The sequence below is a fragment of the Myotis lucifugus genome, unplaced genomic scaffold (genome assembly GCF_000147115.1).
Source record: "Myotis lucifugus unplaced genomic scaffold, Myoluc2.0 scaffold_106, whole genome shotgun sequence".
Classification (NCBI taxonomy): domain Eukaryota; kingdom Metazoa; phylum Chordata; class Mammalia; order Chiroptera; family Vespertilionidae; genus Myotis; species Myotis lucifugus.
The window spans coordinates 1,210,112-1,228,913 of NW_005871154.1; the positions used below are offsets into that span (position 1 = coordinate 1,210,112).

The 18,802-nt window shown below is 36.1% G+C and overlaps 1 protein-coding gene across 1 annotated transcript in view; it reads left to right on the forward strand.

Annotated features, from left to right (window-relative positions):
* Window positions 1-658: 658 nt before the first annotated feature.
* Window positions 659-18,802, forward strand: part of GRM5 (glutamate metabotropic receptor 5) — a gene marked incomplete at its 5' end in the record, with an annotated part of 280,548 nt that continues 262,404 nt past the window's right edge. The window contains 1 exon segment of the mRNA XM_023757379.1: window positions 659-912. Coding sequence (XP_023613147.1) covers window positions 659-912 — 254 coding nt within the window.

The window sequence follows — 18,802 nt, forward strand, 5'->3', positions numbered from 1 at the left end:
TTTCAGGTGAGCCCTAACTGGTTTGGCTCAGTGGATAAAACTTCGGCCTGTGGACTGAAAGGTCCCAGGTTCGATTCCAGTCAAGGGCATGTACCTTGGTTGCGGGCACATCCCCAGTAGGAGGTGTTCAGGAGGCAGCTGATCGATGTTTCTAACTCTCTATCCCTCTCCCTTGCTGTCTGTCAAAAAATCAATAAAATATATTTTTTTAAAAATAAAAAAATAAAAGGTTTCAGGTTCAAATTCTGGTCAGGCACATACCCAGACTGTGGGTTCGATCCCCACTCAGGGCGCATACAGGAGGCAACTAACTGATGTTTCTCTCACATACATCTCTCTCTCTCTCTCTCTCTCTCTCTCTCTCTCTCTCTCTCACACACACACACACACACACACACATCTCTCTCTACCTCTTAAATCAATAAAAGCATATCCTTGAGTGAGGATTTAGAAAAAGTTCAATGAATATATATAATGTAGTTTTATTGTAAATTGCTCCAAATGAGCAAGTCAGTAAAAGAGCAAAAACTCATTCAGGTCTTCAGGTTACAAATCCAAGACTACGAAGAACCTTCAACCTCCCAGCACATCTGCCTTCTAATTGTACCAATGAACCCAACACTCCCATTTCACTACCCCTCTGCTTATCTGTCTTCACACAGGCAACTACGGAGAAAGTGGAATGGAAGCTTTCAAAGATATGTCAGCCAAGGAAGGGATTTGCATTGCTCACTCTTACAAAATCTACAGCAACGCGGGGGAGCAGAGCTTCGATAAGCTGCTGAAGAAGCTCAGGAGCCACTTGCCCAAGGCCCGGGTTGTAGCCTGCTTCTGTGAGGGCATGACCGTGCGAGGACTGTTGATGGCCATGAGGCGCCTGGGTCTAGCTGGAGAATTTCTGCTTCTGGGAAGGTGAGTGACAATAAGAAAATTCACACGGAGGTAATACCAGGAATTTGGCAGCATCAAAGTTTATCTTCAGGTCCACAAGGATAGTTGCTTTGGAAGCTTAATCTGTGTAGTAGAAATAGAGTTTAAATATAAAACACCAGAGCCTGGAAATAATCATGGAAAGTAAGTAGATAGGTCATGTGCTGATGAATGAGGATAACGGGAATAAACATAAAGAAGATGAGTACGTAAGTCCTCCAGAAAGTGACTGTAGGAAACGAGATGGATTCCTAAATGCTTGCATAGTTCCCTTGGGAAGTAAACACATTTGAAACTTTTTGCTGTTGCTTTTGAAATTGATTTTGAGAATGGCTACATAAGCTTGTTTTATAATGATAGAATCATAGAATTTGGGGTTTGAAAGCAAGGAATTGCTTACATAACTAATATTTAGAAGCATTGGAAAATTGGCTCATTATTTTATATAACAAAAGTGTTATTACATTGCCCGGTTGCCCACATTGCTACCAGACAAGTTTCTAAAAGATTAACTTCTATAGGATTGACTTTAATTGTCTGGATAACCCACTTGATTGGCACAACTCAGTTCATTCCCTGCTGATGTTGAACCAGTGTATTAGGGTTCTTCAGAGAAACAGAAATGATAGTGTGAGTGCTAGTATATATATCACAAGACCCAGGTGAGACGATATTGTAGTTCTGGTCCAAAAGCTGGCAGCCCTGAGACCAGCAGAGACAATGTTTCAGTTCAAGTGTGAAGAACAGAAAAGACCAAGGTCCTAATTCATGTGGGCACACAGGCAGAGTTCCCTCTGACTTAGCTTTTTTGTTTCATTCAGATCCTCCATTGGTTGGATGAGGCCCACTCACATTAGGGAGAAAAATCTGCATCATTCAGTTTATGAATACAAATGTTAATATCATCTAGAAACACCCTCATAGACACACCCAGAATAATGTTTGGCCAAATAAATGTCTGGACACCTCATGGCCCAGGCAAGTTTTCACATAAAATTAACTATTCCCATCAGTCAGATGACACCATAGCTTGAATGTGTGAGTGCAGTTCACTGTTCTATACAGTGGGGCCTTGACTTACGAGTTTAATTTGTTCCGAGACCGAGCTCGTTAAGGAGCTGGTTAACTCAAATTACTCTATCAACTCAATGCAAAAAATTGGCCGAGAGACAGCTGGTATCTTAAAAAACTCCTTAGTCGGGACACTCGTAAGTCAAGGCCCCACTGTACCTTGGAAAAGTTATCATGTGATCACATATCTTTTCTCAGCAGGTGACCAATTTAAAGATTATTGAAAACCGTCAGAACCACTGCATCTTCCTCAATATGACTGTCCAAAATAGAAACCCAACTCACTTGTGATTAATTTTTGATAGCTCATTTAAAAATAATAAAACAAAAACATGGCCCTGGCTGGTGTGGCTTAGTTGGTTGGGTGTCATCCTGTGCACTGAAAGGAAGGTTGCTGGTTCGGTTACCAGTCAGGGCACAAGCTCAACTTTGCAGTATTGGGCTTGATCCTCAGTAGGAGGCTTGGAGGAGGCAGCCAATTGACGTTGCACTCTCTTCTCTCACTTCTCTCTTCTCTCTTCTCTCTTCTTCTCTCTTTTCTCTCTTCTCTCTTCTCTCTTCTCTCTCCTCTCTTCTCTCTCTCTCTTCTCTCTCTTCTCTCTCTTCTCTCTCTCTCTCTCCAAAACAAATCACATAAAAAACAACATGGTTCCTTTGTTTTTCCAGATGCTTAAATGACCTTCTGTGATCAGACATAGCTCCTGTTTGGCTATATTTTATGATTGCCACTTTATGTACCTAATTCTTTTCTGTCTGACCTGATGGCAGTAGATTGATGGCACTATTTTAATGTGAGGCTACTATCCTTCATAAAAGTGATATTGAGTGAGATTCCTTTTTCATCAGTGTCATGCATTTTTATCTAAAATCATTCCCAGTTGGCAAGAGTGATGCACCAGTTAGTTCCATACAACCAGGACATTTCCACTGCCAAGATTTTTAAATTCCAAATTGCAGTGTTGCAACTGGGGTAAAAGAACAGGAAAGAAAAAGCTGGCCTTAAACAATCCTGCCTTTCTGATAGGGAATAAGGGATTTTGTGCCCCCTATCTGCTTTTTGGCCGACATCAATAAGACAAATCAACAGCATTTGTTTTTAGCCCTAATTTGTCAATGACTAAATGTTTTTTGATTGCATGTACACAAAGAAAATTGATTGATACTTTATTTGTTATTTTCCATCTGTTTTTTTATTGTCAACAGCACAATAAGGAAATAATTCAGTATTTCCTATGTTTTTAAAATTTATTCTGTATATGCTATTTATAACAACTTCTCTTCAAATTATTTAATGCATAAGGTGATAGTTTGATAACCTTTAATTAGATTTATTAATACAGTCATTGATTGGCTGATAAGAATTGAACATTGACTTGAGCACCAGTTCATTTCATCTTTGAGCAATTTTTTAGAAAAGTCTTCCTTACTCTGAATTAATAAATAACTCCTTGAAGTCTCCACCCATTGGATCATATTATTTTTTTGGAAAGTAACATATGATACTCTTTCAAATAATTGGAAACAACAGTATGGTCTTCAGTCCCCTTCATCTTCTCTTTGAAGCATTTTTATTTCTTTCATTCTTGCTTCTTAATAGTGAAGTGACACTCTGGGTATTAATAAAACCATTTATAGGATCATTTATCAAATGCTATATGCCCAGTATTATGCTCAGAACTTTATATGCATTGTTTTGTTTAATTATTCATTTGACAAATATTGAGTGCCTTTACTCTGTGTTAAGATACTGGGAGACAACAGTGACTAAAACAGACAACAATCACTATTCTATGGACATTACAGACAACAAGTTAAATAAAAGGTAATAAGTGCAATTAAAATAAATCTAAGAACAGCTTGCATGTTGAGTACTATTATCTCCATTTTATAGACGACCTCAAAACTCAATAAATACTGAGTAATAATGATATGAAGGCCATATACATGTATGTGATAAAGATAAAATTAAAATAAGTCTGTGTAACTCTAGAGACTGAGTACTTAGCATTGTGTTTTACTGCTTCTCAGTAAGTTTAAAATATCCCTGATCATAAAATTGGAGGTCTGGGGTAGTGAGCTGAAAAGCAAATTTAATAGTTGTAAGAGAGAATTTAGACCATCTACTCACTCTCATTTTATAAGTCGAGAAAACTGGTACTCCAAAAGTTTGGATGCCCTGGTGAAGGTTATACAAGAACCCAATTACCATGACCCTTAATCCAATGCTTTTTTCTATTAGCTTGTCTCCTACAGAATAAATATAGGGGAGAAGTTATAAACTGTTAGCAAATTTTCAGTTCTTCATAGATCCTGATGTATAAGGAAACTATCCTACATAATTCAAATTTAAGTTAGCCTTTTTAAACTAATGTTCCCCCTTAAAAATTCCTCTTAGTATTTTGAGATCATTTTGTTTCATATATTCTCCCAATCCCTATACTTCCTCCTTTCCCACTCTATACTTGTGTTTCTTTCCCCACCCTCAATTTCACTTGGATGGATCTTTCTTAGAAACTAGAAGTCAAGCTATGAGAAAAGAATATATATTCATAAATGTTTAGAGAATCTGACATTTAACGAATTTAGTTACTTATAAATCTCTCCAGTGGCCTTGGCACAGCCAATTTTAATAGGTCATTCAACTAAAATGTTTGGCCAGACTAAGATAACTCTACTGCTTAAGACAACCTCATCCATCAACATATCTCACCATCTGTGCTGCACGTCAGTAGAATGTTAGAGTGATGTAGACCTGGCCACTGTGTCTTCTCATTTGAGATCTGGGTAATCTGCTGTCTCACTGCCAATAAAAGTGTCGGTTCCAGGTCCCTGAAATAGTCTTGCTAACCACTTTGGCTCTGCCAACAGGATGGGATCAATAATCTAAACAAAAATGACATTTCTAAAGGGACTTATTTTTTTTAGAATGGATACAGTGTTTTAGTTATTGACTTCAGAAAATGTTATTTGAGATATATTATTTATGAACTGTAGACTTAAATATGAACTTGGAAACAAGGACCGATTTTTAGCAAATTAACTAGGTAAAGATCACTTTTTCTTGTCTAAGATTAACTGAAACTGTTTATCTATTTGAATGAAGATTCTCTGTTCTTTAATTTGATGATTGTTACCATGCCATAAGAGAAAATATACTTAAATTCAAATATACTTGGGACTTATACCTGGTATTTCTTAGTAGGAGGTCACGCTACATCAATATTTCTCAAAATGGAATGGAAAAGAGCTTACTGTAATGAATATATTTGTGGGTAGAATTACAAATAATTGTTCTAGTAAAACAATGATTGTAGCTATTAACCAGAAGTAGACATTAGTCTTTATTGTTGTATAGTGCCAGAGTATTTATTTCAAATTAAAGCAATTTGAAAACAAGTATACTTGTGTTCCATGGGGCCACTCAGTGTCATTTAATTGTTATGTAAAACAAAGTTATTTTCTTGAATTCTTATATATGTGGCGAGACAAGGAGGGAGGGAATGAGAGTAAGGGAGGAAGTAAGAATAGGTGATGATGAGAGGAGATGAGAGGAAATGAAAGGAGAGAAAGCGAGGAGAGACAGAGACAGAAAAATACTAATTAAATGCTCTGAGAATACTTGGTATATCAAGTTTTAGATGACTTTGAGCTTGATATTAATATCCCCATTTTATAGGGGAAAAAATTGAGACTCAAAGAGGGTGAATGACTGACTGGGAAAGACCATGCCTGTTTCTTATCCCCACCCCCAATTTCACTTGGATGGATGTTTCTTAGAATCTAGAAGTCAAGCTATGAGAAAAGGATATATATTCATAAATGAGATGATTTTTAGCAACATAAATGTTCTCACACTTAGGATAAGCTCAGTTTACTTTTATTTTTGTTTGTTCTTTCTGTGTTAGGTTATATTTTGAAAATTAAATGAGCTTAGTAAATGCCTTGAAAATTGTTGAGATTTTTGTAACGAATTCATAATGCAAATAAGTCAGCCAAACCATGCCCATTGTGCCTGGAATTGTCTTATTGCTTATCTACCGTGAGTTGGGAAGAACAGACTACTCGCATAATGTTCATTCTATAAAATGGCAGCTGTTTAGATATATATGCCTAGAATGATATGCAAAATTTTCTGAACCATATGGGTTGAGCACAGAGTAAGGAGAGCATGGGTGAAAAATTTGGAGAGGGGCCTAGGAGACAATATTTCAGCCTTGCAGTATTTTGATACTTATTCCATTATTGGGTAAGAATTTATTTTGGGGGGCTAAAATATGATAGCTGTGAATTTCCAAAAGATAATTCTGGGATGTGGATTATGGATAGAAGAGTTAAGGCAGATACAGGGTATCAGTGTCCCTAACAAAAATTATGCTATTGACTAACAGAGGTCCGCAAACTACGTCCCGCGGGCCACATGCAAATACAAATATTGTATTTGTTCCCGTTTTGTTTTTTTACTTCAAAATAAGATGTGTGCAGTGTGCATAGGAATTTGTTCATAGTTTTTTTTTAAACTATAGTCCGGCCCTCCAACGGTCTGAGGGACAGTGAACTGGCCCCCTATTTAAAAAGTTTGAGGACCCCTGGTAAGACATGGTGGGTGATGAAAAGGTGGCAGACCAAGAACTACTTATTAATGAAAATATGCTTATTACCTTGTTTGTGGAGATATATTAGGGGTTTATTCAAACTCGTCAAAATGTATACATTAAATATGTTCAACTTATTGTATATTATGTATAACTTAAGTTGAAAAAATAAATGTAGGAGCTGCTGATATGTTGGATACTGTGGAGGAGGAGGGGAAAAATCAAGGATGACTCCTAGTTTCTTATGCTGTGTAACAGCATGAATGATGGTACCTTTAGTGAAATGAAGACAATTGGGGGGAAATAATGTATGAGGTAGACAGGAGATATAAGATCAGTTTTGGATAAGTTGACCTAATGTGCACTTTAAATATAAAAATAAAGTAGGAAAATATCTGAATCTGGAGCTCAAAAGAGATATATAGGCTGTAAATAAAAATTAATGAGTTATCTTGGTATTTCAGATGTACTAAGGGAAGACATAGGTGTGTAGAATTAAAAGAGAAAGTTGAAGAACTTAGCTTTGAGGAACCTCAATACTTAATGGTTGGAGAAAAGATTAACTATGAAAAGAAGAGAGGGAGAGGCAAATCTGGAGCTATAGAAGGAAAACTCAGAGAGTGCCCTGTCATCCAGCCAATGGGAGAGCGTGATTAAAGATGAGACCACCACTGTCAAATGATTCTAGGCGAGTAAGTGGAAATAATACTGAACAGGTCTTTGCATTTGTTGAACTGGAAGTAATTAATGATTTAGCAAGAGATGGCTGCATGGAGAAATAAAAGCAGATTCAGGATAAAGTAGCTAATAGGTGAGTACAGGTAGAAATGAACTCATGGCATTAAAGCCACTGTTTTGTGACATCAGTCTAATAAGGGATAGAGAATGATAAAACTTTATCTTGAGTTAAAATCAGGTCAAGAGAAAGATTTCTTAACATAATATTTTATTTTTTTCCAAAAATGTAATTTATGATAATAAAGAAATAATTTAAATGGGGAACAAAGTTATAAAATGAAAAGCATCTATACTTCCACATCTGTATTAACACAGAGTATTATTAGATTATTTGGCATTTGCTAATCTTACAGGTGAAATTGGCATCATTTTGTAATTTGTAGTTCTTCATTCATGATTGAAATTATATGTCTTTCATATGTCAATAAGTGATATATATTTATATTTTTTACAAGCCACCAAATCATGCATTTAGTACATTTTTTCTGGTTATTTTTCTTAGTGATTTCCCTCAGTGATTTTCAACCTTTTTCATCTCATGACATACATAAATTAATTACTAAAATTCTGCGGCACACCAAAAAATATATATTTTGCCCATCTGACAAAAATAGGTATAATTTTGATTCATTCACACTGGATGGTTATTGTTGTGTTGGCTGTTGTCATTTTTTTTTATTTGACAACCTAAGGGAAAAGAGGTCAGTGCCCATGACTAAACAGTCAGGTATTGCATATTTTAAAAATTCTTGTGGCAGCCTGGCTGGTGTGGCTCAGCAGTTGAGCAGTGATCTAGGAGCCAGGAGGTCACAGTTCGATTCCCAGTCAAGGCATATGCCTGGGTTGTGGGCTCAATCCCCAGTAGGGGTTGTGCAGGAGGCAGCTGATGATTCTCTCTCATCATTGATGTTTCTATCTTTATCTCTCTCTGTCTCCCTTCCTCTCTGAAATCAATAAAAATATATATTAAAAAAATTCTTGTTGCACACCAGATGAAAATTGCTGATTTTCATAAAAGCACTTTATAACTTTAAAAAAGTAGTTCATTGACATGTGTAACAAATATTTTTCCTCTTGTCATTTAATTTTAATTTTATTTATGGCATTTTGAACAATGCCAAACTTTGTCTTTTAGTTATTTTCTTCACATTTTTCTTTAACGACTCATAGGATCTGTATATTGCAAGTAGAGGCCAGCCACAGAGGTTTATTAATTGGTTGTTTAATTTTAGGATCCAGGTAGGATAAAAAAATTTATTAAGTGAGAGGGTACAATTAACAGTATAATCCCTCTCCCCAAATGTGGGGAATGGGTGGCAAAGCATATGTGGAGGGAACAAGCTGAGGAAGTCAACTCCAGAATTGGAACCAAAAAAAATATACCAGGGGTGAAGGTGGATATGTTTAAAAGTTTTTAAATGGGAAACTCACTTGATAGTCTGTCTTTTCTTTGTAAATTTGGAGGCAAGAAGGGAGGGTGTGTGTGTGTGTGTGTGTGTGTGTGTGTGTTGCAGGAGGTGAGGAGGCGGTAGGTTGAGAAGTTGAGAAGTTGTCAGTAGAGATTGGAGAACCAAGAAAACTGCACTGTTAATATGTGTTTTCATATATTATTTTTACTTTATTTTACTTCATCTGTTATAAACAATGGGGAGAAAAAGAAGGTCTGGATATACTATAATGAAGAAATATTCTTAAAATAACAAATTTAACATTTGTACCTGTACTGTCATATCGATATTGTAATGAATTCTCATTGTTGTTAGGTGTTCTTTTTTAATTTAAATTTTTTATTATTTAAAGTATTACATATGCCTTCTTTTTCCCCCATTGACCTCTCCCTGGCTGCTCCCACCCCCTGAGCACATGACTTCACCCCCTACTGTCTGTGTCCATTGGTTTTGCATATGTGCATGCATACAAGTCCTTTGATTGATCTCTTACCACCCCCCACCCTACCCTGTCTTCCCTCTGAAGTTCAACAGTCTGTTTGATGCTTCTGTGTCTCTGGATCTATTTTTGTTCATTATATTCCACAACTGAGTGAGATCATGTGATATTTAACTTTCTTCAACTGGCTTATTTCACTTGGCATAATGCTCTCCAGTTCCATCCATGCTGTTGCAAATGGTAAGAGTTCTTTCTTTTTACAGCAGTATAGTATTCCACTGTGTAGATGTACCACTATTTTTTAATCCACTCACCTGCTGATGGGCACTTAGGCTGTTTCCAAATCCTAGCTATTATAAATTGTGCTGCTATGAACATAGGGGTGCATATATCTTCTCTAATTGGTGTTTCTGATTTCTTGGGATATATTCATGAAGTGGGATTACTGGGTCAAATGGGAGTTCCATTTTTAATTTTTTGAGGTAACTCCATACTATTTTCCATAGTGGCTGCACCTGTCTTTATTCCCAACAGCAGTGCACAAGGGTTTCTTTTTTTCCACATCCTCACTAGCACTTGTCATTTGTCGATTTGTTGATGATAGCCATTCTGACAGGTGTGAAATGGTACCTCATTGTCATTTTGATTTGCATCTCTCAGATGATTCGTGACTTTGAGCATGTTTTCATGTCTCTTGTCCTTCCTTATGTCCTCTTTTGAAAAGTATCTATTTAGATCCTTTGTCCATTGTTTTTACTGGATTATTTACCTTCCTTTTGTTAAGTGTATGAGTTCCCTATAAATTTTGGACATTAAACCCTTACCAGAGATAGCATTGGCAAATATGTTCTCCCATTCAGTGGGCTCTCTTGTTGTTTTGTCAGTGGTTTCTTTTGCTGTGCAGAAGCTTTTCATTTTGATGTAGTCCTATTTGTTTATTTTCTCCGTAGTTTTCATTGTCTTAGGAGCTGTATCAGTAAAGATATTATTACAACATATGTCTGATATTTTGTTGCCTGTGGATTCTTCTAATACTTTTTATGGTTTCCCATCTTACATATAAGTCCTTTATCCATTTTGAGTTTATTTTTGTGTATCATGTAAATTAGTGTTCTAGTTTTATTTATTTTTTGCATGTTATCTATCCAATTTTCCCAACACCATTCATTAAAGAGACTGTCTTGACTCCACTCTATGCTCTTGCCTCCTTTCTAGCAAATCAAGTCCAGCATTACATTAGAAAGATCATACACCATGACCAAGTCGGATTTATTTTAGGGATGCAAGGCTGGTACAATATCTGCAAATCAATAAACATGATACATCACATAAACAAATTGAGAAACAAAAATCACATAACCATATCAATTGATGCAGAAAAAGCATTTGCCAAAATCCAACACCCTTTCTTGATAAAAAAAAAATCTCAGCAAAGTGGGAATAGAGGGATCATACCTCAACATAATAAAAGCCATATATGACAAATCTACAGCCAATATCATACTCAATGGTCAAAAACTAAAACTATTTCCCCTAAGAGCAGGAACAAGACAGGGATGCCCATTCTCATCACTCCTGTTCGACATAATACTGGAAGTGCTAGCCATAGCGATCAGACAAGAAGAAGAAATAAAAGGCATCCAAAGGCTTTGGAAAAGAAGAAGTAAAACTGTCATTATTCACAGGAAACATGATATTGTATATAGAAAACCCTAAAGACTCCATCAAAAAACTACTAGTCTTAAGAATGAATTCAGCAATGTAGCAGGATATAAAATTAACACCCAGAAATATATAGCATTTTTAGACACCAAAATGAACTCACAGAAAGAGAAACTAAAAAAACATTTACCCATTTACCATTGCACCAAAAAATTAAGATACCTAGGAATAAACTTAACTAAGGAGGTAAAAGACCTGTATTCAGAAAACTACAGGACATTGGAAAAAGAAATAGAGGAAGACATAAACAAATGGAAGAATATACAGTGTTCATGGATTGGTAGAATCAACATCATTAAAATGTCCATACTACCCAAATCAATCTATAGATTCAATGCAATCCCCAGTAAAATACCAATGGCATATTTCACAGACCTAGAACAAACTCTCTAAAAATTCATTTGGAATCAAAAAAAGACCCCAAATAGCCACAGCAATCCTCAGAAAGAACAAACTTGGAGGGTCACAATACCAGATATCAAACTATATTACAAAGCCACTGTTCTCAAAACTGCCTGGCACTGGCACAGGAACAGACATATAGACCAATGGAACAGAACAAAGAACCCAGAAGTCAACCCAGGCCATTATGTTGTTAGGGTTTTAAAGGTTGATTAAACAGCCTTGTTCTCAAATTTAAAACGCACAGGCACAAAACACAATAGAAAAAGTGAGTCAAGGAGATTAATACATAGCCACTAATCAAAGTCTTTGATCTGTGACCCAAATGCTGTCTCCAACCCCAGAGTGATAGGTAGGGCTGGGCAACAGCAGGACTTTCCTGCTTTCAAAGATGGCTTTCAGAATGACAATAGGAAAAATCTTAGGTTCAGAGGGCAGACTGCTCTGTTAAAGTAGAAGCTGAGTCACACATGCTCAACTCTCTGGTGTCACCAGACAGATAAGTCACTCATTCCTGGGAGGTGAGGGAGGTAAATAGTGGAGAAAAGTTATGTGTTTTCTTTTCATGCTTTCACCTCCTGGAGAGTGGAAATCTCTGAAACTCTCCTGATAAAATGTGAAGAATAAGATATATTCTGTTTCTCACAAGTCCCTTCTGAAACACATAGATAATATTAACTTGAACTTACCAGTGAAGACCATGAAGCTCCGAGACATTACTTCTCTCATCAGTGTCACCATGCTCACCAGATGTGCTGCTGAAATTTAAGTGAAACCAGTTGCTTTGAATGGTGCTACGGATCTGACAAGTGGAAATGCCCAGAAGAAGAACCAAGGGCCTGGATGGTATTGGACAGAGAAGGTTTCCTGTGTGAGGGATGACACCCACAGATGACATTAAGGGCCTCTTCTAGGACTGGGGTTTGTGTTTTAGAGGTGTTGCATCTCAAAGGCTTCCGGTAGCTTTAAGAGTGATTGTACTTCTAATATTTGTTTAGATAAAATGTAAAAACAAATGGATGATGTTAATAATAGGTATTATTTTCTTTGTGTATCAAGCACCTAAATGGTGGGTTTTTATGTATTAATTCATTGAGTTTTCTATAGCAATTCTATCTGAAAGCTGTTATTATAACCTCATTTTATTGCTGAGGAAACAGAGGCACAAAAGGACAACTTAATTACTCAAGATTACACAGGCAGCAAATGGCAGAGAAAGCATTGGAAGATAGCCTGTATTTTAAACACTATGGTCAACTACATTTTTTATAATCCTTCATTTCAATAATAAATTAGATCCTTATAGCATAAAATATCAATATATATTACTAAAATAGACAATCCTTAATAAAGGAAAATATTAATTAAAGATGATTCTGAAAGAGAGATTTCTTTTTTTAAAGTAAGACAAATAAAACCTGAAGCAATCCAACATTCTATCAATCAGAAAAATTCAGTGATGAGACAGATTAGTCAATCTGCATTATTATTTTCCCTGAAAACACAACGATAAAATTTAGGTTTCAGGAAAGAGAAAACATAAAAGTTACTTTAGAAGAATGATCAAACATCTGTGAAGAAACAAAGGCAAACACAGAATATTGTTCTGTGGTGAAACCAGGTGAAATTCATTTGTTCTTTCATTGTTTCTGGAAGACTAGTATGATTTGATGGCGTGAATGTCTTACATACATGTTTCTCTAAGTTGGAGGACATTATGATAAATCATTCTAAAAGCAGTGCTGATAAGCTATGGCTCATAGGCCAACTCCAGCTCACTCCCTTTTTTTAAAAAATAAAGTTTTATTGTAAAATATCTATGACTGCCTTTGGGCTATAATGGTAAAAGTGAGTAGAAGTTGGAACAGAGACCATATGTTTGATAAATCCTAAAATATTTACTATCTGGTCCTTTTCAAAAATGTTTGTTGACCCCTGACCTAGATTATTTATTTATATGTGACTATGGGCTCAACTTACACAACATATTAGAACTTATGATTTGAATATTTATTCAGCAGTAGTCATGGTTTGCACATAAACTCCACTTTCTTTTCATTTCTCCTAAGGTTTTAAGGCTCCAATTGGGTTATTGGATCAGACAATTCTAGGGGTGTAGGTTGAAGTTAGGGGGGCAGGTTTGAGTGTTGTGTTTATTAGTGGAAAGGAGACCAAGAACAAAGAAGTGTTTTGTGATTTTAGCATCCTGGAACATAATGTTCAAAGTAATTGGAACTACAGTACATTTGCAATGCCTCTTTAGTCAGTCCTGAGTGATTAATTTTTTTTCTAAACTAAGGGAGTATGCTAAATTTAGTAAGGAGTATACTGTTTGTGTGTAAATATTCATCTTTCTAATAAAGTTTTTTTTCTTCTCTACTTTGCCAAATTGAACTGCTGGGCATGGATTAAAAATTCATCCTATCTTTCTCCCTCCATCCATCTTCTCCATTTTCCTGAGAGTTATTTTTCTTAAAAAAAACTAATTTAATTATTTAATCCTTCTGCATAATATTCTTAGTTCACTCCCTTTTTCTTTCATATTCAAATTTCAAATTTGACATACATGGTGATTCAACATATGGCCAAACTTGACAATGATTTCCCATTATACTCAGAGGTGAGATTTAAAATATTTATGCAACTATTAATATGTGTGCAATTAAAAGAGCTGAAATCTATAACCAAAGTGTAAATCTGTGCCAGTGCATGCCACCTAAGTATCTGAACTGATACACTTCTACGCCTCTCCTACCATGTCCAAGCCTTCACCTTTCTTACATCAAAATTCTCCTAATTCCCCAGAGATACCTGGTTCACAGTATCACCCACACGACCTTCTCCTTAGGATGACCTCCCTGTTTTTCACAAATTAAACCCAAGTTCACCATGTAAAACATTCCTCCACAGTTTTAAAGATGTCCTGAGCTCTAGTAGGACTTCCAGAGATCCCTTAAAGCCACAGTGACTTTTCACTTACAGGTTTGTGTTTTCCTCTTCCTCTCTTCCAATGGAAGATGAGCACCTAGAAGTGTGGGTAAAAGTTTATTAATCTTTGTGCCTCCAGTACCTAACCTATTATACAGCCTTGAGAATGGCTGTGACTACAGAGGAAAAAGTAGAAAAAGGTTCTCTCCAACTCCAGTCAGCCTGAGTAAAACACAGGTTTCTTTGGCCCTTGCAGACTAGAAAAGTACAATAAATACGTGCTGCTCTGTAAGGAAGCCAAGTAAGAGCCCATGGAAGAGGGCAGAGTTAATTCCTGAGCACACACTTAGTGTTCAACTAATCAATCACTTGCAGGAGGAAAAGTCAAATGATGAGTAAGATGGTGAGACAAGAAATTCCATGAGCATGTTTGGACACATGCCTGTGCTGCTTCAAAGGTTTTAGGTTCTTTCAAAGGGAAAGAGAACAGGCTTAGTTTCTTCAGTACTTTGACCTTATGTTAGACTTGCCAACTAAGAAGGTAAATGATGATCAGAAATGGTTTATTTGTTCAGAACACTTTAAAATGTTACTGTCTTCTACTATCTTATCAAGACATTGATAAAATGAAGAGACAGCCTACTAAACAGAAGATATTCACCAATGATACATCCAGTAAGCAGTTAATATTTAAAATTTATGAAGAATTCATACAAATGAACACTAGAAAAACAAACAATACAATTAAAAAGTGGGCCCAGGAAGTGCCCATTCATATTTTAATGATATGCTAATGCAGTAGACATTAGGCTAATGCATATTTCCATTACCTCTTTTATTTTATCCTTATCTATTTCTTCAAACCCTTCCTCACTCCTTTCCTTCCCTCAAATAACCAATATGAATAACTCAGCTGTTTTGTTCCTTATGTTCCTTCTTGTTCTTATAATCATCAACACGCATTCCCCCCCTTTTTTGTGGGTTTTTCTTTTTTACTCTGATTAATTAAAATTCTATCATTTCATTTATGTAAACAATCAAATTTGCTTCTTTTGTAGTTCTCAATTTACTTTTGTTATCAAAAAGGTTTCTCCAAGCCAGAAAAATATTGTTTGTTTTTTACATTTATTCATTTAATGCAACCAGAATTTTTAAATTAAATTTATACAGTGATAACTCCAGCATTATTTTCTTTAAAGTATATGCTGAAATGTGCCTGCAGGTTTACTAAATAAATCATTCTTTCCCACTGAAATAACAATAATATTTTATATATTAAATTTTACATGTTTAACAGTACATATTTTCTATATACTCAAATATAATTTTAGATTCTCTCTTTGGTACCATTTTTTATTTGTCTTTTATGTTTTTGCAGTAGCATAGTGTTTTTATTATACTCTTTCTCATATACTTTAATAACTGGTAAAACATTATTCCTATTTCAATAATTTTATTTTTGTTAAATATTGTTGGCCCATAAAAATTTTAAGATTGTTTTTCTAATTATCAAGTTAGGTTTCCAAATATTAATTTTTAGAGGATTGAAAATTTAGTAATATTAGGCATTCTGATCCAAAAATTTTATTCACATTTTTACATCCTTCCATAAAGGTAATTTTAAGATTTTATATTTTTATTGAATTATTATTGTGCTATGTAGTTTTTGTTAGCATATTTTAAATTTACAGCTAATTATTGCAAGTATAGAGAAAAGTAATGCCATGTTTGTATAATTCAAATTCCTTTTTTAATATTTGTAGCTATTTCCTGAAGCTGAATTTTCTAGATATCCAAAAATTTTATCAAAATAATTGAGTCACTTTCTCTCCATTAGTCATAATAATTATGCCATTTTCTCAATTTATCACATTCAGTAAAATCTCAAAACACTGGTTTCTAATAGTGATAACAATTATCCTTTTCTATGCTTAATTTTGATAAGAATATGCTATTTTACTATTTAGAATAAACTTTTATGTTTTTGTCTTCATCACATTTACTTATTTTCTTCTTTTTAGATTGTCATTGTAGTAACCTTGGATGTTCATCTCTTCATATCCAAAAACATAAATTAAACGTACATACACACACACACACACACACACACACTCACTCACTCACTCACTCACTCACAATCTCAAATAAGAACAAACTAAAATAGATGTGAGCCCTAGCTGGTTTGGCTCAATGGATAGAGCATCAGTCTTCACACTGAAGAGTCCCGGGTTTGATTCTGGTACGACAGGCTCAATCCCCAGTAGGGGGCGTGCAGGAGGCAGCTGATCAATGATTCTCTATCATCATTGATGTTTCTCTGTCTCCCTCTTTCTTCCCCTCTGAAGATAATAAAATATATTTTTAAAAATAAAATAAATGTTCAATTAGGAGCCTAACTTTATAATTTAAAATTTGCTCTATCCCAAGGAATATTTTGAAAAGTTTTATTTGGACCTGGTTTGTTCACGTAAGAAACATTCAAACCTGTGATGAAGTTTTGTGAGTTTATTTGAGGCAAACTGTGGACAGTTGCCGGGAAGCAGAATCTCAATGGGTTGAGATTATGCTGCAGAGAATGGCAGTTTTGTTCATTGTTTTATACATTTCAATCAAAAGAGGAGACATCAGTGGGTTACACAAAATCCATTAGTGATAGATTAGGGAGGCGGGAGAAAGCAAAGTGGGGAAACCTCTGGGATTGGATAGATTAAAATGATAGACACATACGTCTTTTACTTAAGTGGGTGCAGGAGAGTGAACAGTCAACAATTAACTCAATAACAATGAGGGGATTTGTGGTCTCAGCAGAGCAGTGCCTATGCTTTGAGGGGTCCAGAAAAAGGAAAATTACTCTGACATTCCAAGGATACGTTCTCGTAGTTGCGAAAAGACAGTAGGCTCAGTTAAGGAAAAGATTGGCCTTTGTCAGGGAAGATACCAGTCAAGGACATGACTACCCACCATAAACTGCTTTAAAAAAAAAGTTTTAATTTCAGACTATCCTTTGTGGTTATTTTAGGTCTCTGAGTTTGCAAGGTCGCCACACAAGCCTTCCCTGAGCTAGTCAGGTTAGCATGTGGCCTCTTTTCATCCACAGGTTCAAGTGGCAACCTACATGCACAAGTTGACCCTTCTTCCTGCCTTGAAATCCATTGAATTGACTTGCCATTTTATTAAGAGTAAAAGCCACACTCTTTATAGTACTTACAGGCCCCCACGCCTCCCTTCCCCCTCCTATTGCTCCTTTTCTCTTTCCTTCTCCCCACTCCAGCCACAGTGATGTGATTATTGTTTTCCAAAAATCCTAGGCCCATTTCCAACTCGGGGCCTATGCATTTACTGTTTGTTCCCTTGCCCGATACAGTCTTCCACTGAATTCTTTATTTGAAGTCTTCACTCAAATGTTACCTTCCCAGTACAACTCCCCTGATCACTGTATTTGAACTTGAAACATACACTGCCACCCACACTTCTCACTCCCAACCCACTTTACATTTCTCAACAGCACTTATTCCCTTCGAATACGCTGTCGTTTTCCTACTCACTTGGTTTATTACCTCTCTAGTCTGTGCTAGAAGATAAGCTCCCTGAGGGGAGGGATTTTTATCCATTTTGTTGACTGCTCTATCATCTGTCCCTGGAAAAGTACCTGATTGGTACAGAATAAAAATCTAATAAAATCATTTTAAACTGGAGAACCTTTAAACCATATTTTGGCTGACCAAATTTTTACAGTTTTCTGGTGAGAAACCTGGAATCACCTGAGATCAGAGATAGCAGTTGTGGGAGTAGAAGTGAGTTTTACATTACCAACCATAGCAGTTGTGGGAGTAGAAGTGAGTTTTACATTACCAACCAAGTAGTATTTTTTTTAAATATATTTTTATTGATTTCAGAGAGGAAGGGAAAGGGAGAGAGAGAGAAACATCAATGATGAGAGAGAATCATTGATTGGCTGTCTCCTGCACTCCCCACACTGGGGATCCGGCCCACAACCCAGGCATGTGCACTGACTGGGAATCAAACTGTGATCTCCTGGTTCATAGGTCCATGCTTAACCACTTAGCCATGCCGGCCAAGTGCCAAGTAGTATTTTTACAATCTCAGAACAGATGAGCTTCTTCCTTGGCTCTCACCTGCTTCTCTATACAGTTGACTCTTCCTCTGTCCTCAAACACATCCTTGGATAGGAAGAGGGGCCCCGTATATGCAGAAAAAAAATCAAAGCTAAGAGTTCTAGAGATTTGCATGAAATGTGAGGATGCATGTGGGGACAAGTTATGTGAGACCTAGAGCGATGAGATGCTTGAAGATTAGAGTGTAAAAATGCAACAACACTGGTGTGGAGCGGTGCTAAACGGAGTCTTGGCCTGGGATATGGCCCTAGGAGGGGATGACTGAATTAATGTCAAAGTGAATGATACTGCCATTAGCTTACCCGTAAGCTGTCTATGTAAATGTTAAATTTCCTAGGGGTTTCTGTGTTTTCAGTGTTCAGATGTCCTCATATTGCAAATAAAAAGACATTTGTT